This window comes from Alexandromys fortis, unplaced genomic scaffold (assembly GCF_014885135.2).
Source record: "Alexandromys fortis isolate MF-2015 unplaced genomic scaffold, M_Fortis_MF-2015_v1.1 scaffold_213, whole genome shotgun sequence".
Taxonomy (NCBI): domain Eukaryota; kingdom Metazoa; phylum Chordata; class Mammalia; order Rodentia; family Cricetidae; genus Alexandromys; species Alexandromys fortis.
This window is the reverse complement of record NW_026068093.1, coordinates 690,918-712,919: the sequence shown is the minus strand read 5'-3', so window position 1 is coordinate 712,919 and position 22,002 is coordinate 690,918. Positions and strand designations below refer to the sequence as shown.

The 22,002-nt window shown below is 47.9% G+C and overlaps 2 protein-coding genes across 12 annotated transcripts in view; one reads left to right on the top strand and one right to left on the bottom strand.

Annotated features, from left to right (window-relative positions):
- Positions 1–22,002, top strand: part of Htr2b (5-hydroxytryptamine receptor 2B) — a 748,006-nt gene that overhangs the window by 588,537 nt on the left and 137,467 nt on the right. The gene's annotated exons all lie outside the window — the stretch shown is intronic.
- Armc9 (armadillo repeat containing 9) overlaps positions 1–22,002 on the bottom strand; it is a 137,292-nt gene that overhangs the window by 35,543 nt on the left and 79,747 nt on the right. For all 4 annotated transcript variants that reach the window (XM_050123108.1, XM_050123109.1, XM_050123110.1 and 1 more), the window contains exon 20: positions 4,402–4,506. In XM_050123108.1, coding sequence (XP_049979065.1) covers positions 4,402–4,506 — 105 coding nt within the window. The remainder of the gene's footprint in view (positions 1–4,401; positions 4,507–22,002) is intronic.

Below are 22,002 nucleotides of genomic sequence, written 5' to 3'. Positions count from 1 at the left end.
AGAATTAAGCCATGATTCAAGGGAGAGAGAGGGAGGGAGGGAGAAGGAGAGAGAGAGAGAGAGAGAGAGAGAGAGAGAGAGAGAGAGAGAGAGAGAGAGAGAGAGAGAGAGAGAGCGAGAGAGCACGCCTACCAACAGGTAGGGAGGAAGACTAACAAGGAGTGGCAGGAAGGGCTTTTCTATTGGCTTCAGACACTGTCTTTATCATGGATGAGGTCTTTCCTATGGGAATCAGATACCATTTCTACCACATTCTTGGCTTTAGAGTCCCTTCCTGGAGACTAGAGAGTTGTGCTAAGCCACACACTCCAGGTTTCACTGCGTAGTCAAGAGGATGTCAGTTGAGACACAGAGGTTGGTGGTAAGTAGCTGTTCAGAGGAAGTAAAGGTCACTAGAGGGGGCTTTGAGGAGGCTCCCTTCCTCCCTCCGTCTCCTGTGTTCAGGTCAGGATGTAAGCTCTCAGCTGCTGCCCCAGCACCATGCCTGCCTGCCTGTCACCATGCTTCCTGCCACAGGAATCATGGACTAACCTGACACCATAAGCAAGCTTTCTTTTGTCAGTATCTCTGGCCAGAGTGTCTCTATCGCAACAGAACAGTAACTAAGACACAAGGTATGTTTGTACAGAATTCTTTTGCTTAACCAGAATGGGCAAACACCATTCTGGATGTGACCATTGCCATTCTCGTGTAAGCTTGGAAGACTAACTCACTCTCCTACCCAGCATTTGGCATGGACTGGCCTCTTTGGTGTAGAGGCTGTGAGCTCTGATACACAGCTCTCTGGAGCTAGGGGAAGAATCACGGCTCAGCAGAGCAGGTACCTGGAGACAACTCCCTTCCAGGTCTGGGCATCTTGGCAAGGTGTCCCAGTTGTACCTTGTCTTTTCCCTGCCCTAAGTACCTGTGCTGGCTTTAAAAATCAGTAGTAGTTCCGGACATGCCGGAGACTTCAGGCAGGTCTCAGGGAATTCTGTGCTCTGCAGCTTCTGTGTGGATCTCTATCCATCAGGAGCAGTTCACCTGCTCGGTGTCTTCTTCTGTGTGGATCTCCATCAGGAGCAGTTCTAGCTGCTCGGTGTCTTCTTTTGTAAATTCCATGAAGGCAACTGTGGCGCCTTGACCTTCATCGCCATTCTGCTAGGTCGGGGAAATGGTCTTCAAGACTAAGGCTATGAATCTAGTTTTCTGAGGAAGTGTTCAAAACCAAACATCTTCAGACTCAGTCTGCTAGGTCCTGCCGAAAGCCCCAAGCCATGACTTCCAGACACAAACCCTTTCCAGAGAAATGCCAGTGACCCTTGGTCAGTGAGATGTCCCCACAGCCTCATGGCCCCCAGCTGGCTGATGCAGGCTGGCCAGGGCAGGCCTTGAAGCTGGGTTCTGCTTCTAGTCGAGCCCTCTGCTTCCTGACAGAACAGCATGAATGAGCCATGTCACAAGTTCCTGCTGCCATGGACCAAGTCGCAGTGGCTACCAGACGTTTCCCCCTCATACCAAGATGGACCGTATCCCTGAACTGTGAGCCAAAACAAACCTTCACTCCCTTGAGCTGCTCTGTCAGCTGCTTGGTCATAGTAAAAGTCACTTTTAGTTTCCCTCATTTGGCACCTGCAGTTATGAGATGTGACATCCTTTTATGCACCATGAGTGCAAAGGGCAAGACAAGGCCTCGCTTTTAAGACTCCTGGCCCAGAATGCACAGGCTGCAGGCCGGCAGCTTCAGATAACGGGTTTGGGTGAAGAAGAGCAGCTAAGGGTGATTTTATGAATGATGGAAGTACGAGGAGTGTGCATGCACCCTTGGTGACTGTGGCTCTGCCCCAAACTGAGCTGTGAATACATTTAAATAAAGATGTTTCCATGATGAACCCCTGAGCTGGCCTGGGGTTAGGGGCTCAAAAGGCCTCCAAAAAATACATGCCTCCTCTGACCCTGGTACCTGTGAACATGACTTTATTTGCAAAAAGAATTTTTGCAGATACAATTAAGGATCTCTGAAATCATGAAGGCCATTGAAGATGGAGGCAGAGACCAGAGTGATGTGGCCACAAGCCGAGGATCACCTGGGGCCACCATGTGCTGGAAGAATCAAGCAAGGTTTCTCCTTCAGAGCTTCGGGGGTAGGCCAGCCCTGCCAACACCTGGAGTTTGGACGTCTGCCCTCCAAAACCGTGACAGAAAACATTTCTGCTTTAAGGCAGTCAGTTGTGGTCCTTTGTTCCCACAGCCATGGGAAAAGGATGCCCGTGGTCTTCACCTCCACATAAGCGGTTCTTTCAGTCCTCACTCTGACTGCTCACTGCTCCACACATGGTAATGGACACCAGTGAGATAAGCAAGAGTGTTTAGAACTTTCCTGTGGGATCCAAAACCATTCCCTCCATAGTTAAAGGGACAGCCATGCATTGAGGAGGCTCCGAGTGTGGACTGCGGTGGCTAACTGAAAGCTGCCTTTTGCACTCCACCCGTACCTTCAGCCAAACCAGCAGTCCTAGGATGTCCTGCCTCAGGCTTTGTTTAAAACTGTCAGTATATCGTCATAAGATCTCACGCACAGCAGTATACTATGTAGAGTGGCCAACAAAATTAACTGAGGTTGTGTTTCGGTTTATGTCTGACAAAATCACAATTAATCCCTTTGCTGGCATTAGGGCACTGTGGAGTTGGAGACGCAGACATAGGTGTTATGCCCTATCCTGCAGAGGAGTCCCACACACTGGCCTCTTCTGGTCACCGGCTTCTGAAGTATAGGGTCCTACAGAGACTCTGAAGAATCATGTCTTCTCTTAGAGAAGCCAGCATGCTCCCCAAGAGAAACAAAAGTCTAGTGACAGTTCAGGACTGCTGCCAGCAACTTGGAGCCCCTGGCTGGTCTCCTCCTGACCTCTGCGAGCATCACTGTATTGATCAAGCAGGAACCAAGCGAGTCTCCACAGCCAGCGGGGCTCTTCTGTTCCATGATACATTCTGAGGACAACAGAGGGTACTGTCCAGCAGACCTTTTCCTAACTGGGTGGTAGTAGCTCGCCCTCCTCCAGTTTTCTTCAACCACTTCTTTCTCTTCTTTCATTCTTGCCCCCCCAGCTCATTTTTCACAAAGTAGCCAGAGTGTGAGTCTAAGTTTTTATGTTTTATTTACTTATTTATATTTTAGTAAAATATTTTTGAGATAGCATCTCGCATATCCTAAGCAGGCCTCAAACTCACATGCAATTGAAGATGACTTTGAACTTCTTGCCTCCACCTCCTTTGTGCTGGGATTACAAGTATGTGGTGTTTAGAATGGAACCCAAGGCTTCATGCATGCTAGGGAGGCACTCTACCAAATGAGAACACTCCCAGACTCTGTTGAGATATAAATCAATTGAGTCCTTCCTCTACTCTCACTCCTGTCTTAGTGGTGTGGGAAGTCCTTCTGTCTATGTGTTGCTTTATTGGTTAATGAATAAAGCTGTTTTGACCAGTAGCTTAGCAGAATAGAGATAGGTGGAAAAACTAAACTGAATGCTGGGAGAAAGAAGGCTGAGTCAAAGAGAAGCCATGTAGCCACTGCTGGAGACAGATGCCTCCCCTGGAGCCCATTGGACCTTGCCAGTAGGCCACAAGTCTCATGGTAAAATATAAAATAATAGAAATGGGTTAATTTAAGGATGTAAGAGCTAGCCAAGAAAAAGCTAGAGCTAATAGGCCAAGCAGTGATTTAATTAATACAGTTTCTGTGTGGTTATTTTGAGTCTGGGTGGCCGGGAACGAATGAGTGGCCTTTGACTGTATCTTAGTTAGGGTTTCTATTGCTATGAAGAGACACCATAACCACGGCAACTCTTATAAAGGAAAACATTTAACTATGGTGGCTCACTTACAGTTTTAATTCAGTTCATTATCATTATGATGGGAAGAATGGCAGTGTGCAGGCAGACATGGTGCTGGAGAAGGAGCTGAGAGTCCTATATCTTGCAGGCAACAGGAAGTTGGCTGAGACACTGGGTGGAATCCTGAGCATAGGAAACATTCCTCCAATATGTCCACACCCCCTCCAACAAAGCCACACCTCCTAATAGTGCCACTCCCTATAGGCGCATGAGGGCCAATTACATTCAAACTACCAGATCATGGAAATGAAAAGACTGAGCTGGGATGACCATCACTGTGGGTGACACAGTGGACATGGTGAAGACTTCTGGCAGGCCCTTTCGTTCCTACTTCTCCCCATCTCCATACACCAGCAGGTCTGTCTCTGACAGATCTCCAAGACACTTCAGGCCCACTGAGAGCAACTGGCTAACATGGACCTTTTCATAACCCAGGCCCCACTGAACCCTGTGTTACTGAAGGCATTAAATTATGCCTGTCCTTCTGCCCCTCCTGTTCCAGGACACTTCTGGCATGTGCACTTACGCCCAGGTACTCTGTGGTTAGAAGCTTCTCGCCTGAGAGTTCTCCAAGCTGGGGCTGGATCAGTTCATCTTTGTCTAGGTCAGCTTCCATGATGTCATGATCCTCCTGTTTCAAAAGAGACAGGGGTGAGAGTTCTGGACAGTTACCCAGCCACAGCACCCCCAGAGTGTGCAGATAGCTGCTGGGAAATGGGGACCCAGAAGCTATCTGTCCCTTGCTCACCATCCCTCCATAAAGAAGAGGGGCAGAGCTGACAACCCCTGAGGAAGTTGGGCTCCCAGGAAGTACTTCTGTGGCTGTGGCAGGCCTCACAGCAGGGATAGGTCTATCTCTGAGAGGTCAATGGATCAAATGAAAGGCTAAACATAGATTGGATCACAGACAACTGGGAAACATTTCCACACACACGTGCCTTACGGGTGGTACACAACAAGCTTGCTCTCTAGTGTCCATAGTGCATATGAAGACTCTGCACTTTGGTCTCAGTCACTAAACTAAGACAGTGGGCCTGGAGAGACTGCCCAATGGTCAAGTGCTTGCTGTGTAAGCACGAGGAGCTGTGTTCAAACCTCAGCACCTACGTACCAAGTTGGGTATAGTTCTGCATATGCTATAACCCAGTATTGTAGGAAGGAAGAGAGCAGAGACAGAGAGTTGCTAGGGCTTGCTGGCTACTTTGAGCCGAGACAAAGAAAGGCGAGCTCCAGGTTTAGGGAGAGACTCTGCCTCAAAGGAATGAAGGTAAGAGTGAAAAAGACATCCATTGCCCTCCTATGGCCTCTGTACATGCACATGGGCATACGTGCTCACACATGTTTGCTCCAGCAGACACACACACACAGAGCGAGATAAAAGAACGCACATAACTGTTTGGAAAATGTTGCAGTAAAATGCACACATACCATGGTGGCTCTGAAGTCTACCACCCTCATGAGTCAACCAGTGGCAAAGGAGATTTCCCTGCCAAGTGCAAGAGAAGCTGTCACTGGAGTGCAGGAAGATGAGACGTCAATAGGACTGGCCAAACAATACATGGCTGATTCAGTGAAGGAACTCCTAACTCCAGGGAGTAGTCAATGCAGCATCCAGTTGACAATGAGAATTTCAATGATTAGACACACAGCAGACAGACAACAATGCAACTCAGCAAACAGAGAAGGTGGCTTTGCTTCTGGGAAAAGGTGGTGGACATACCTCCCCTTGTCCTGTTATCAAGAAAACCCTGGATGCTACATATACAACAACACACAAGACCCTGGAAGGTGCAGACTAGCTAGGAGTAACATCTGTTAGACTTGGTGCCCAAGAAGCCATCAACCAGAATGCCAATGGGGAAGACAAGTTCCTCTGAAGCTACATTAAAGGGGAACACTAAGAGTTTAGACATGCTTTAGAAAATAACGACCTTACTAAAACATTCTGACCAATGTCCAACCTTGCCAGCAAAGGCCTCTGATTCCTGGGCTTCTGCTCTCCAAGACTGATGAAGCATCTACATCTCCAGGTGGTGAGCCAGAGAAAGCCAAGCAGAGGGGCATTTCATCTGTGCTGGGCAGTGCAGAGTCCCCCACTGCCCAGTAAGTAGATCCAGATGGAACAAAGGCTGCCACTCCCATGTGATAGCAAATTGGTATCTCCCTGCTGGCATAGTATTGAGGCCAGTGGCAAATAATAATGAGGCAATCCTATCCTTTCTTGTCAAGGGTGTTAGTGGAAGCCTAGGAGGGAATCTGGACCATCTACCTATGGCTGCAGAAATAATGGGGGTTCCATTTGGAATTCAGTGAGGTCCAAAGGTTGGCCACCCTTGCTGCAAGGCTCAAAGTTTGGTGTTGAGTCTGTCCTCAAGTGGTCTGGTCCCTGTAAATCAAACAGGGTGAGGATAGAGGGGCAGGGCCTTGCGACAAAGCTACCTCAGAGACACATAAGCCCCACAGAGGTGTTTCTGTCAGCCTGTCCCCATCCCGGGCCACTGATTGTGGAGTTGTCTTCCATTCCGGCAGGTTCTTGTTTGTTTGCTTCAGCCAAACTATCAGGTAGAGGAAAGCAGACGGTGTGGCTCACCCCGGGCAGACCGAGTTTCTGGCAAGTTCTGTTCAATAGCACCTGTGAGCCTTGAACTTCCTAGTCAAGTTTGCTTGGTTGCTTGTGTCTCACGATGACTTTAAAATAAATGCCCAGCAGGAAGGTAGGTGGTTCCTTCATGAGTTCAAGGCCAGCCTGGGCTAATAGTGAGATCCCCCGTCACACAACAACCACACAAACAGACAAAAAAATTCAGTCAAGATTTAACTCTTTGTCAGGTGCGGGGCACATATCTTACGTGCCAGCAAATGAGAGGGCTGAGGAAGCACAACAGGCTAAGATAGTCTAAAAGGAGGCTAGCAGAGGGGGAGGACCCCCAATTGTCAGAGCTACTATGCAGCCAGAGTAATCCAGACTGTGTGTTTCTGGCAGAGCGATAGGCAGATTTAACAATTTACTGAAGAGGACTCAGAAACAGACCTATACAAATGTTCCTAACTGGCTTCTTTCTTTCTCTCTCTCTCTCTCTCTCTCTCTCTCTCTCTCTCTCTCTCTCTCTCCCTCCCTCCCTCCCTCCTCCGTCCCTCCCCTGTCTCTTTCTTTCTTTGGAGTCTGGAATCTTCCCATGTTGCCCAGCAGTCTTGAACTCTTGGGTTCAAGTGATCCTACTGAGACTACAAGTCTACGTCATTGTACCTGACTAGAGTCCAACCAATTTTGACAAAAGAACACTGTAAGACTTGGTAAATAGTAACCACACTGCCTGGGGACATGGAAAGAAAATGTCCTTATGTATTCAGTACAAACACAAATTTCCCCATGAGTATCTTTGATCTCTGATTGGCTGGATCCTCTGGTACAGAATCTGTGGACACCAAGGGCTGACTGATGACATCACTAGGCTGTGTATGAACAGGGGAGGTGACACAGCCATCTCTGATGAGAATGACAGCTGCCTGACAAAGATCCAGCAAACTGAGCCACATAATGGCTGCCAAGACACCCATGGTTTTCATCTCCACTTCTTACAAACTTGGGGGACTTTTACTATTTGTACAATTTGGGAATACTGGATTGATGGAAAAGTTCTCATCAATCATTTGGGCCTTTCCCCAGGAAAGTCCTGAACATACTACCCCTCCCGATTTTAGGGAGATAGCCTTATGTACCTTAAGGTCTTCCCTATGCCTTGGAGGCTGTGGCACACATAAAGAACCCAGAGGTCTCTTCATGAGGCTATGAAATAGTCTTGAAACATCTGTCCCTGTACTTTCTTAGGAACAAGATCATCAAAACAAAGCAAACTTAAAAAGGTCAACAAGATTCAGTGGGCTGGAAGAGTTGGCCATAGGCCAGATTGCAAGCCTCTTCCCACTGTGCACTCAGACAATTACGTGGCATATACAGCAACAAAGTTAGGTTAGCTGAAGTTAACCTCTGCCCTATGCAGAGACTTTAACTGTTGGGTAAGGAATGATGTAGAAAGACGGTAAAAAGAATGAGATGTCAGACCTTCCTTTCTTAGAAAAGTCAGGACACAGAGCCACCATGGTGTCCTATGACAAAGGAACAACAGAATGCCAGGATTAGGCATAAACCAATTCTATAAAGATAAAATGTAAACATTGTATTATGCCAGAATTTGAATAATAACTGCTTGAGGATTTCTCTTGGGCACTCTGACCATTAAGAGCTAACTACACTGCTGGGGACACGGCCACCTGCCCAGGTCGCCTTGGAGACTTGGTTTTGGTCCTAGTGTCCTTGTAGTCACAAGAGTTACCAGCCTAAGAACAGGCTGTCATATGCCTCTAGATTCATAAAAACTGGGTTATGGGATTAATGAATAAAATGATAACTGTCTATTAATGATGTCAAAATTTGATGAGAAATGATAATTCTGTTCTGTCATAGTTTATTAATGATGAATAAAAGATGAGCAAGAGGAAGTGAAACACATGTCCAAAGCCAAAAATACTATGATCTGTGTTTTAGAACAACATGGAATCTATCCCTGCTTACTAAATTCTGTATAAATAAAGAAGCGCTCTGGCTACCAGTCAGTCAGGCTGCAAGCTTCTCCTGACCATGATGCCTGGCTCACTCCATTCATCGCCGACTCCTTCCATCCCTTCTGGACCTGTCAACCTAGGGCTGGCTCCTGGCGGGGAAGTATGTGGACACCAAGGGCTGACTGACGGTATTACTAGGCTGTGCAGGGGAATTCTGTGGTACCCTCCACGTCAGATGGTCCTCTGTAGGTCACAAAGAGCAGTACGAAGTGGCCTGGACCTGCAGTGACTGGGACATCAGCTGCAGAGGAGGGAGCTGGTTGGTGCTGAGAATGAGCAAGGCATGGTGGTGACCAAGTGTGGCACAGTCTTCGAGGGGAGCCCCAAGCTACCTCAAAACAAAGTCTCCAAGTCAGCCCAGGCAGACTGCCACGTCCCAGGCAGTGTACGGTTAAATCCCAATGGCCAGAGTGCCCAAGAAATGGCCTCAGGCCACCTGGCACCTGCGTCCCTGGTGACAATGCTCCCTAAGATATCCTGACCTGCCACCAATTCCTTGGACATTCAACAGCATGTCTGGATTTAGTTCTCTTGGGTTTCCCCACAGGAAGAGGAAGCACCGCTCTGAAAATGTGGGTACCTTGTGCTTCTTTGAATTCATTTTTGGTTGTTGTTGGTGTTATGGTTTAAATACGGAATGTCCCCCACAGGCTCGTGCACGGGGCTCTAGCCTTACCCTGAAGATGCTTTTGGGAGAGGTTCTGGGAACTTTAGAAAGTGGGGCCTTGTTGGAGGGAGGCGGTCACTGGAATGTGCTCTGGGGGTGATGCCATGCTCTGGCCTTCCTCGCTGTTTTCTGAAGCCACGAGGAAAGCAGCGGCTGCCACGCACTCCCATTTTGATAATACTCTGTGGCACCTCAGCCCAGAGCAATGGAAACTCTGACACCATGAGCCAAAGCAAATCCCCACCTTCTTTCAAATGGTCTCTCTGTTACTGACTGATTGGTCCTTGTGGATCAGATCACAGGTAAATAATCAGCTCCTAAAGCAGCTAAGGGTCATATGTGGGTCTGGGGCTGGGCTGGAGCCCAAGGACCCCGCAGTGAGGCCGCCTGACCTGAACTGTCTGTGCTACACAGCAGGTGCTGTCTGCCTGGCATTGCTAGAGACGTCAGTCAGGGAGGAGCTAACTGAAGAGCAGGGGATTTTTGCTTTCCCAGGCTGTCTCTAAGGGCAGGTCAGAGGCACGGCCGAGGCAGGTGGACACAACCCCATCAGCTTCCATTTGACCTTATTGAGTGGATGCCCATTTATTCGAGACCCTCACCTCAGACGTCACCTCAGACATCCTTAGCACTTTATTCCCGAGTGGGGCGCCCTCTGATCTACCCCTCTGATTGGGAAACTCAGGCCTGGAGAGCAAGGAGCACAGAGTGACAGTCTAGCTTTGAGTGTGGCCTTCAGCTTGGCCAGGCCCTTTCTGTCTAGGTTTTTCTAACTCAGCCCATAGGGCTCTGTGGGGAAAGCCTGTTTCTGAGAATGCACAGTGGGAACTGCCCAGGTCCCTTTAAGCACCAGGTCCCTGGTGTCTGGCTGTAACTGCTCCACAGGGCACAGCAAGGAAAGGGAGGGAGGGAGGGCCAAGTCTATAGTCTGGACTCCACAGGTTCATTCTTTTCTTTTTCTTGCTTTTGTCTAACAACAGGTTGAGGATCCATTTGTCTAGCCCAGAAAGCAGGCTCTCGTCACTGCTGTGAGCTTTGTCCAGGCCCAGTCTTTACAGTGAGGGCAGCTATATGCACCAGAGGAGCCGTCATCCTGAAATTTCCCTTGGAGTTCCCCAAAGGTAATGCTATCTACAAACCTCGAGCCTGGGGTCACTTCTGGGAGGGGGGGAATTTATGGTGCTTGGCTCGGAGTTGAGTTTACAAAAATAGCAACACCTTAGGGATCAAATAGCACGTGTATATTATGTGATTATTTCAGGAAAGTGACTGCTCCTTGGGAACCAAGGCAGCGGGCTCTGCGGTCTGCTGAGTGGCAGGCATGCGGGCCAGGTAGTATTTCACCTCCTCTCCAGGGAGCACGCCGTGGAGGCCTCAGCTGGAAATGGGCATGTGAATCACGGTTTCATGAGGTATTGGTGACACACTACTTCCCTGCCAAGAGGGAAAATGAAACACTCAGGAACAACAAAAGTCCACATTCCGTGTCATAGACAAAGAAACCCAATGGCTGACCTCAGCCAATACCTGCAGAAGTATTGCTTTACCAGGGACAAGAAGAACATATGTAAGACCCATTCACCTGCAAATCGACCTATAGGTACCCACACCTGCCAGCGGCACCCCTTAACTGCAATGACCGCAAAGTGAGCTAGTAAGAGAGGCACTTAAATATTTGGCCAATTTTGGTTTTTGAAACTAACAAGTTAAAAGCTTTTTTAAAAATTGGAAGTATTTTAAAAACTTTATGTGTGTGCATGTGTGTGTGTACATTCATGCACATGCATGTGAGTGTGAGTGTGGGTGCCTGTGCAGCCTCCTTGAGCTGGAATCTCATGTGGGTGTGAATTGTCCTGCCTAGTGTGAGCGCTGGGCACTCAGTTTGAGTCCTCTGTTAAGAGCGATATGCATTCTCACTGAGCCATCTCTCCAGTTTCCCCTTCCCCCTTTAAGGATAGGGTTCAACTAGCATAGCTGGCCTCGATCCTTCCGCTTCCATATCCCAGGTGCTGGGATTATAGGCATGGACCACCATACCTGGTGTACATGGTGCTGGGGTTTGCACTCATGGCTTTGTGTTCACTACATAAACATTCTACTAACTGAAACACTTCCTCAACCACGTTCACTACTGCTCTATTCATAATAGCCAGAGATGGGAAACAATCGAGACGCCTGACAATGGATGGATAAAGAAAATGGAACATGGCTCAGCCATTTCAAGAAAAATGAAATTTGAAGGTAAATGGATGGAACTAGAAAGAAAATCATCCTGAGTGAGGTAACTCACACCCAGAAGGTCAAATTATGATTCATGCCTTGCTCAGCCATCATCAGAGAAGTTTCCTCATGTAGCAGTTGGGAACAAATACACAGACCTACAGCCAGAAAACATACAGAGAAAGACCTTGAACATCAAAAGTTCTCGCTCAGGACTCAGGGAGCCCTGCCAGAAGAGGAAGTGGAAAGTGTAAGAGCCAGTGGGGAGGGAGGACCCCAAAGAAACAAGGCCTTGTGGACACGCAGGCAGGTGCATACATGAACTGACAGAGACTGAGGCAGGGCACGGGGTCTGCCCAGGTCCGCACCAGATGGAGTCCTAGAACTGAATGAGAAGTGGACAGATGCCCCAATCCCTAGCACAGAAGCCACTTGCAAATGAAAATTTAGTATTCTCCAAGGGAGTCTCACTGGAGAAACTCTTAAGGGTAGGCCCCATGTCCAGTGATGCTCAACACAGAACGAACTCAGTGGCTTCTTTTTCCTTTCATGTTATGTCAGGGGTTTTTTTTTTTTTTTTTTTTTTTAAGCCTTACAGGTCCTTTGCACAAATAGTATGGCTTCCGGTTCATGTTGTTACGGTATCTCTGTGTGTGTGAACATGTGTGTCTGCTTTTACATGCATTTCTTGTGCTCTTTCTTTGGCTTTTTCTTGTTTAGTTGTTTTGTCCTATTTTGCTCTTTTGTTTTGTTTTAGCTTATTCCTTAGAAGTCTATCTGTTTTCCAAGGACAGGAAGAAAGGCTGTGGATCTGGATGGGGAGGAACGGGGAGAGTAGAGGGAGGGGAAACCACAATCAGGATATATTGTATGAAAAAAATCTATTTTCTTTTTTTTTAATTTTTATTTATTTATTAAAGATTTCTGATTCTTCCCCACCACTGCCTCCCATTTCCCTCCCCCTCTCCCAATCAAGTCCCCCTCCCTAGTCAGCCCAAAGAGCAATCAAGTTTTCCTGCCCTGTGGGAAGTCCAAGGACCACCCACCTCCATCCAGGCCTAGTAAGGTGAGCATCCAAACTGCCTAGGCTCCCACAAAGCCAGTTCGTGCAGTAGGAACAAAAACCCATTGCCATTGTTCTTGAGTTCTCAGTAGTCCTCATTGTCCACTATGTTCAGCGAGTCCGGTTTTATCCCAGGCTTTTTCAGATCCAGGCCAGCTGGCCTTGGTGAGTTCCCGATAGAATGGATGAAGAAAGTATGGAATATATACATATTAGCGTACTACTCAGCAGTAAAAAACAAGGACTTCTTGAATTTTTCATACAAATGGATGGAAATAGAAAACACTATACTGAGTGAGGTAAGCCAGACCCAAAAAGAGGAACATGGGATGTACTCACTCATATTTGGTTTCTAGCCATAAACAAAGGACATTGAGCCTATAATTAGTGATCCTAGAGAAGCTAAATAAGGAGAACCCAAAGAAAAACATATAGGCATCCTCCGGAATATTAACCTTCATCAGGCGATGAAACAGAGACAGAGACCCACAATGGAGCACCGGACAGAAATCTCAAGGTCCAAATCAGGAGCAGAAGGAGAGAGAGCACGAGCAAGGAACTCAGGACCGCGAGGGGTGCATCCATACACTGAGACAATGGGGATGTTCTATCGGGATCTATTTTCCATTAACAAACAAAACCCATAGTTGACTGCGGTTCCAGCCACGCTCTAGTGCTGGTGGAGAAGTCAGAGGCTGTGGGATGCAGAGGAACCCATCACGTGCTGGGAAACAGGAGAAACATAGGGAAGATTCTACAAGACACAGCGCCTGTGACAGCAAGCGACACGGGCTCTGTTTTTTGAGTGTCAAACGGCCGAAACTAGCTGGAGCGTGCATTATGGTGATGAGAGCCGGGCATTCAGCGAGGACGGTGGCTCAGGTGTGTGAGCACAGGTGGGGCACTGCCTCTCACAGGTGCAGTTCAAAAGGGAAGAGCAGTGGCCCCAGTGAGTGCTGGCCACTTGAGTGCCCAGTGGACACAAAGCACCCCTCCCCGGGCTAGGTTTACTCTTGAGGTAAGTAAGAGGAAGGGCTCAGGAAACCATGTGCCCCCAATCCCATGCTTCAACATGGGTATGAAGTTTTCACAGTTGGAGAACAAAGCAAAGCCGTAATCAAGGCGCTTTCCAAACACACTGGTGGGAATATTAGCAGGTGGGTTACAGCAACTTGGGGAGTGTCAGATGCCATCTGCTGGCGTTCTTAGCTTGGGGGTGGTGGGAGCTGTGGGATCCTGTGGGAGCTGGAGCGCCAGCAGGATTCACCTGTTACTCATGGTGTTCCCTCAGACACAAAGACGGGCAATGAAAGAGGCTGAAGACAGCAGCAGATCATTTTGCTTTGGATATGCAACATTCCAACCCCTCACGACCACAAAGTTCTAGTCAGTTAATCAGCTTGTGAAACCTTTAACACAGCTGTGGCTGCGTTCTGGAACTTGAGTTCACAGCCAGATGCACCCCTGAGCTGGTTACCTAGTGGGTTTCTGAGTGACTCATGAATGCCCATGGAAGAGTGTTTAAAAAATCCACGTTGGGAAGGAAGGGACCAGTGAACAAGGAAATGCTTGGAGAATAAATGCCTCTTTAGGGTGGGTCTTAAATACCATTGTTGGAGGAATTTTACTAAAATTACTGCCTTTATGTTCTGAGGCAGAATGTACCAGGTTACTGGAGTGCAGTGATAACAATTACTCCAAGAATTAAGAATGCCTTAGGAAAAAAAAAGGCCCCTGAGCTGAGATGAATTGATGCTCTGAAACGAGGCTTCCCCACAGAGTCCGTGATCTTATGACACGACAAGATTCTTAACTGGGGCTTTAGATACATAATACTCCAGACAAACCAGATTCTAAGTAGCTGGCCTGAAAACAGAACTAGGGTTGACCACTAAATGCATTTGAAAACTCAGATTCTTCCAGATAGAGTGCAGGCAGGAGAATGGACTCGAGTGGTTTCCCTAAGACAAGTGAGAGTCTCCAGCATGAATTGAAAGAATTACAGACTTTGACGAGCGTCTGAACTTGAGACAGCTTCTCAGCAGACTGAGCTATAAGCCTTGCTCTTTGTAAACACACAGGAAAGCCCTCCACATGGGACAGCCTGTGAGGGTGGACCAAGGTGACCAGGCTCGGTGTTGTGTGCAGAGGGCCCTTCTCCATGTGTAGGAGCTTTCCTCCCGAGCCTGTGCCAAGGCCTGGGCTGTGAGCAGGCTCTGAATCCTAAAGGGCTCTCCCTGTGGTGCCCAGCTGCTGTAACATCAACTTCTTCATCTACAAAACGCTTCCGGCCTCATGATGGCCAGTGTGACAACTGGACCAGCTCAATAAGTAGATATGGTTTCTACAATGACAAGGAGAAACCAGGAGACTAGCATCCCATTTCTGACATCAAATCTACTGCTTCAGCTGCTCCATTTGCTCAAGCATCTCCTGAATTCTAACCAAAAAGGGGCAAGAAATAGGAGGTGGTGTTAATAATGCCATGGGAGAACAATGTATTTAATATAGAGAGTCTGAGGTGACATGGAGGCTTGACAGGACCGGAAGTGACTACAGCATAAGCTTCCATGAGGTCAGAGGGCAAGGAACTTGCTTTGGAGCAGCTCTGCAGAAACACCCATGGTGTAGACAAGAGGCAAGGAGCAGCATAGCTCTTGCTCCTCATACAGGGAGACAATGCCTGGGGTCACTGGGCAGGTGTGCACTGTGAAAATCCCACGTTCACCAGAGAGTCCTGACCCATGACCCATGTTTTCCTGTGAGGAAGCAAGGACTTTGGGGAACAGGCAGCATGACTCCTGGCTGACTATTAAATTCTCCCTTGGTGTGGGATCAGAGAGCCGGTGAGACGGTACTTCGCCAGCACCTGCTGTGGGACACTCCTCAGACATCCTGAGAAACTACAGGTCGACTGCGGTGAACTACCCAGCTCCTGAAAGCAGAGCACAGCCAGGGCTGTCCAGACAGCTGTGCTAGACCAGGGGTTCTCAACCTGCTTAGCTCCGCCACCTTTAATAGAGTTCCTCATGCTGTGGTGACGTTGCTACTTAACAACTGTAATTTTGCGATTATTATGAATCACGATGCAAATATCTGGTACGTGGCCCCTGTGAAAGGGCTGTTGGATCTCTAAGGGGTCGTAACCCACATGCTGAGAACCATGGTATGAGCCTTTCTGCTATCACAAACCTCAGGGGCTTCCAGACCCTGCAGCGATTCCCACCTAGTCCCTGTGGCCTAGCACGATGACCTCGGGCTCACTTGGTTAACTAGGACACACACCTGTGCCACCTCTGCTGGCATTGCAACCTTAGGCTCAATATGAAAGAAAACCTCAGACACAGTGGAGCCCACCGGCAGCTGAGGGTTGGCAGGCTGAGCTGTGACGGCAGCCAGGCAGAGCGCTGGAAGCTCCTCCTTGCCTGACCACAATTCCTTTCCTTCCTTACCCCATATGAGTCCTGAGACAATGCAGGCCGTAAGCCTTGGCAGCAAGTACCTACACCCACCAAGCCATCTTGCCAGCCCATTAAAAAATTATTTATTTTAAAGACAATTTCCAGCTGAGCAGAGCAGAAGAAGCCCCAGCAGCTGACTGGAACAGGCTGGCATAGAGGGAGTGAAGGAACAAATGTCCCAGAGACCAAGTCAGGGGGTCCCCACTCCCCAACCTGGAGGAGGGGAAGGTGGGAAAACTGTCACCTTAGAATCGAAATGCTTCTCACGTGGGAAGCATGTCCTTTTATATCAGCATAAATGTCATAAAGAAAGAACTGGGATATACTGTGAGTTCTAAAATAATATTCAGATGAACTTCAAAATTATCACAGAAAAAAATAAAGAAAAAAAACTCTTCCTGGCTGACCAGTACATAAATAAGTCTTGCCTTGGGACAGCCAGGCTCCAAACACAACTCCTTCCTTATTTAACCCCCCCACTCTCCCTCCTCCCTCCCCTCCTTGGGTGAACGTTGAGTGTAGTATGCATGTGTCTGCATGTTTGTGCATGCATGCATGTGTCTTCTTTGATCACTTTGCACTTGCTGAACCTGAGCTCACCGACTCTGCGAGGCTACGCAGCCAGTTTGTCCCTGGTGTCACCTTCACCTCACAGCACTGTGGTTACAGGCAGGCGGTCACACCTGTCTGGCTTTAGTGTGGGTTCTTGGGATCTGAATTCTGATCCTCAGGCTTGTGGAGCAAGCACTTTCTCTACTGAGCCATAATTCCCCGTCCTTGTCCTGTCTTTAATCCATGAAGGAGGCAAAAACATCTCATCTGGCTGCTTCCTTTACCTGGCTCCATCCCTGTCTCCCATGACCCTGGTTCTTTCCGACTAAGAATGAATAGACCACAGTTAGCATCCAGACATGGACCCCAGGCTGGCGCTCTACATGCGGCGCAGTGCTCTTTGAAGATCAAGTGTCCTCAGAGGCTAATGTATTGAATGCTTGGTCCCTAGCTAGTGGCATTATTTGGGGAGAGGAACTTCTTCTGGAAATGGTAAGGGTGGGAGTGAGTTGAAAGAAGCACACGGGGTGTGCTTCTGTAGGCAATGTCTGGGTCCTAGTCTCTTCACAGCTTTCTATCTGCCATTAGGTGACAGGCTCACGTTCCTACCATGCTAACCATGAGCAAAAATGAATCCTCTAAGCTCTGACAGGAGGCATTTTGTGACAGTGACATAGTAACTAGGCACCGTTTCTTGGTGCTTGCACAGACCCTGGAAGAAAAGGACGTCACAGACAGGAAGACTGAGCCGAGTGAGGTGAGCCCACTTGTTCAAGGTCCTCACGGGGACAAGTGGTGGCAGGACTTGGGCCTGAGATGAGATGTCTTTCTTAGTACTTAGATTTGCTACCCACTGCCTTGACTTTCAGTGCATTAACCATGTGCCCGTCTGTTTCTAGGGTCTCAGGGGGTACGCAAGGGCTCTCAAGCTTGGCCCACATGTTTCCTGCTTCCCTGGGCTTGAGAAGAGGACAAAGACAGAAAGTTGATCAAATGACACAAGACAAGAATTTGACCCAAGACCCCAGTAACCTGAAGCCATAAGCTGACCTGTTAGTAACATGTCCATCAGAGATCCAAATAGTAGCTATAGCTTCAACCCCACCCCAGGGTGTTCAGCCTTCTGGACTAGAGTTCTGTGCAGCACCAGAAGGAGGAGGGAGCAAGCACTTTGCACACCATAGGCTACAGCCTGACTCATTGTCTAAAAACAGATCACTCTATCCCCATCTTATAATGGGAAAGCAAACCTAAGAATGTGTGTGGAAGTTAAGGTAGACGAGGGTCTTACTGGGTGTGTTCTGACCACAGATGGACATCTTACTGGGTGAGTTACAGAACACAGCATGTTTACAGAGGGATTGTATCAAAGGGTCCAGCCTCTTCAGAGAGCAATCTGGCAGGAACCAGTGAGGTTGAAACCATCATAGCACTTGAGTCGGTGACCTGAGGTCTGGAAAGCCCCTCCTCCACTGCACACATGTGCAAAGGAAGCTTTTGGCGATACTGAGCAAAACCCAGAAACAGAAAGGGAAACCGATGGCCTGCTGCTGTCTTTGGAGCATGTGTGTGAGTCTGCATGGGTTCAGGTGTGCTGGTGTGCAGACATGCATGGAAGCTTCAGGTAAACTTCAGGTGTCTTTCCTCAGGCACTGTCTGTCTTGGGTTTGGAAATGGGGCTACCCTCTCCTTGGCCTGCAGCTGGCCACGTAGTCTAGGACACCCCACCTTAAAAAAATTATTTTTATTATTCTTACTTATGTGTGTGTATAGGCATAAGCACATTAGTGCAGGTACCTGTAGAGAAGTTGAGTTTCAGTGACGTGAGCTGCCTGTTGTGGGTGCTGGGGATCAAACCCAGGCCCTCTGGAAGAGCAGGACATGTTCTTAAATGCGGAGCCATCACTCCAGCTCCTGAATAACATTCTAAACTTTCCAGAATGTAGAGCGGCTGGAGAGATGGCTCTGTGGTTAAGACCACTGGCTGCTCTTTCAGAGGACCTGGATCCAATCCTTAGCACCAACATGGTGGCTCACAACCATCTGAAACTCTAGTTCCAGGGGATGTGATACCCTCTTGTGACCTCCATGTGCATCGTACACACACGGTACATAGACATACAGGGTAAGTCCTTCTGTATGTGTTGCTTTTATTGGTTAATGAATAAAGAAACTGCTTTGGGCCTATAGCAGGACAAACTAGAGCTAGGCGGGGAAAACTAAACTGAATGCTGGGAGGGTCGTAGAGATGCCATGGAGCCACCAGAGGGAAAAGATGCAAGTCGCCAGCTAAAACCTTGCTGGTAGGCCATGCACATTGTGGTAAAATATAAAATAATAATAATGGGTTAACCAAAGACACAAGAGTTAACTAGCAATACGCTTAAGTGATTGGCCAAGCAGTGATTTCAATAATATAGTTTCTGAGTGGTTATTTTGAGTCTGGGCAGCCTGGAACGAACTAGTGGCCTCCTTCTACATGCATGAAGACAAAATAGCTACATACATAAAACTCAATACAAATTATTTAAAATTTTAAAATAGAATGTTCTGCATTTAAAAGGTAAGTGATCAATCCCTGTGTGGCCCATTCCCTGCTCTCAGAAGATGGTCTGTGGTCCACATGCATGGCAGACTAGGAAGGCAGGTGGACAGGAACCAAGAGAGTGAAGACAGGCTTAGGCCAGGATGTGGACAGAAGAGGAAATGAAAGGGAAACTGTAAGTGCTTTCAGACAGATGAGTCACAGCTCTCGTCTTGTCTGGAGGACGGTGACAATAAGGAGGGAAAAGATATGGGTTCTTCAGCAGTTAGAGGAGCACAGAACAAGACAAGGGACTCACCAAGCCCACAGCTCCACATGTGACACAGGTCACTCAGCAGACGCTGCATGCCAGGGTTAGACAGTGGGATGAGCATAGCCCTAGTTTGTAGCAGTCAGTAGTTGGTCCACTGAGAGAAACTGACCCATGCAAGGTGGTCAGCATGCAGGCGAGACTGTCGCGGAGAATGCCTGTCTTTACCCAATCTAGAAGTGAAGGAAGGCCACAAAGTTGCCTGATCTCACTGCTCTGAGGCTCAGCTCAACCCCATGGAAAGTCCAGTAAATGAGTTTCTAAAACACCAGTTTTAACTTTCTTTGTAAATCAGAGAAGTTACTTCTCAGCTTCCTTCCTCTTTCAGAACAAATGCTGACTGCTGGGGCTTGAGAGATGATAGCTCACCAGTTAAGACCAATTGTTGTAGCCAGGTAATGGTGGCTCACATCTTTAATCCTAGCACTCAGGAGGCAGAGGCAGGCTGATCTCTGTAAGTTCGAGGCCAGCCTGATCTAGAAGAGCTAGTTCCAGGACAGGCTCCAAAGCTACAGAGAAACCCTGTCTTAAAGGAAAACAAACAAACAAACAAAAAAACCAAAACAAAAAAAAAAAGAACATTTGCTGTTCTTGAAGAGGAACCTGGTTGGTCTCCAGCACCCCACACAACAGCTCACAACTGTCTGTAGCTATTGTCCCAGTATGTAACAATCTCTTCTAGTCCTCCGGGGCAGCAGGCATGCATGCAGTGCGCATATATGCAGGCAGACAAGACACCCATCCACACAAAATAAAAATAAGTCTTTAAAAAAAAAGAAGGAAAAAAAAAAGCCCAGCTAAGACAGGCAGTAGTGGCACAAGCCTTTAGTCCAGCACTCAGGAGACAGACAGGCAGATATCCTAGTTCGATACCAGTGTGAGCTAGAGCTACACAGAGAAACCCTGTCTCAGAACAGACAACAAAAAAAGTCCAAACATGATGTTCTTCCCAAGTCCCTAGGTGACCTGGTTCCACGTCCCCCTCTTCCCGCTTCTCACTGCTCTAAAACACACGGGTATCCCACCGCTCCAGTAGTCTACCAGTCCGTGCTTTCCCGTCCAGCCTCCCTCTGCCTGCCACAAGGCCCCTATGTCCTTCCTGCTCTGTAACCCCTCATCGCCCCACTCCTCTTGACTCTACATCACTACGTGTGTGTCTGCTCTGGTCGTTAGTTCTCACTAGGGCTCGGCAGCTTCTAATAAAACAATGTGGATACTCAACTCTCCTCTACAGAAACTGGGGACAAAACACTGGAAAACGAGGCTGGAGGGATGGGTCAGTGGTTAAGAGCACTGGCTGTCTTTCCAGGGACCCAGGTTTTGGTTCCCAGCACTGACACGGAGGTTCACAACCGTGTGTAATTTCGGTCCCAGGGGATAGGACATCCTCTTTTGGTCTCCACACTCACTGCATGAATGTGGTACACATAAGTCGGTGCAGGTAAAACCTCACATAAATAAAATACATAAACAAATAAATAACAAGTTCGAAAACAGGTACCCTGCATGGGTGGACAATGTTTCCCCCTTCAAAGATATGGTTTATTAAACGAAAATCTTAGGGTCGACAGGATACCTTTTTATGAGTTCTTGGTCAAAGAGGCCCTAGGGTCCCCCAAACAACATACGATATTGCCATTGCTCTTGGCTGCTTGCCAGTATTAGATGGTATGACCATATGGCTGAAATCACAACACCCTTTGGCTACATGACATAGAGAAATCAAGCTAGAACTGACCGGAAAACTTCCTCCTGCTTGTTTGCTTCCATAGTGCCAGAAGGGGCTCTGCAAGCTGCTGGTGGAGAGCCATCAACAGTATTGCCCAGTGGAGAATCCTGGCAAGACGCGCTCACTGACACCACAGTGGGATGACAGCGACAAGGGCAACCAAGTCAGTACTTTTGTTCTGAGGCCTGTTCCACAGGAGGGAGTCAAGCCTGGTACTGTAAACCTGGTCAAAATCCCATGGCTCAGGAAGTCACAGGCCCTAGGGCAGCAGTGGGGAGTGGGTAAGGGATGGGGATCTATTATTGTTGTCTTGTTAAATTGACATGTTGCCAAATTGTCTTCTAAGTATTTCTGTTCATATACAAAGGTAAGTCCTGTCCCTGTCCTCAACCAGAGATGCTTCCCTGCGCCCTAGTCAGCAGCTGATGCAGACTCAACAAATCAAAGTGACAGTAGTAGGTGACCACTAAACCCAAATGGGACGTCTGAGCATCCTCCACCCCAATCAGGAACATCCTGGAAGAGGGGCAGGAAAGACTGTATGAGGCAGGGATGGGGAGGAAGGCTGTGAAATGTCTTCTGACATGACACAGCCATGGCACTCACATCACCACAGCCATGGGGATCTGCATACGGTCATGAGGTCAAGCCAGCACGGACAGTCAACAGTCCAGCAGGCGTCTCTAATTGGACACACACAGACACATACATAGAAAGAGGAAGTGGAAAAGAAAGAAGGCACGTTAGGTGCCTGGGGGAAACTGGAGGTAGGTAGATAATGATATGTTGTTTACATGTGTAGAATTGTCAAAGAATAAATAAATGTCATTATTTAAAATGATAATGTAATTCACACATTGACTATACTGTTATCCCAAAATACCTATGCCAATAGGAAAATCCATATACTACTTTAAAAAATTATATTAGGAGAGAAAAAAACATTTACTGTAAAGC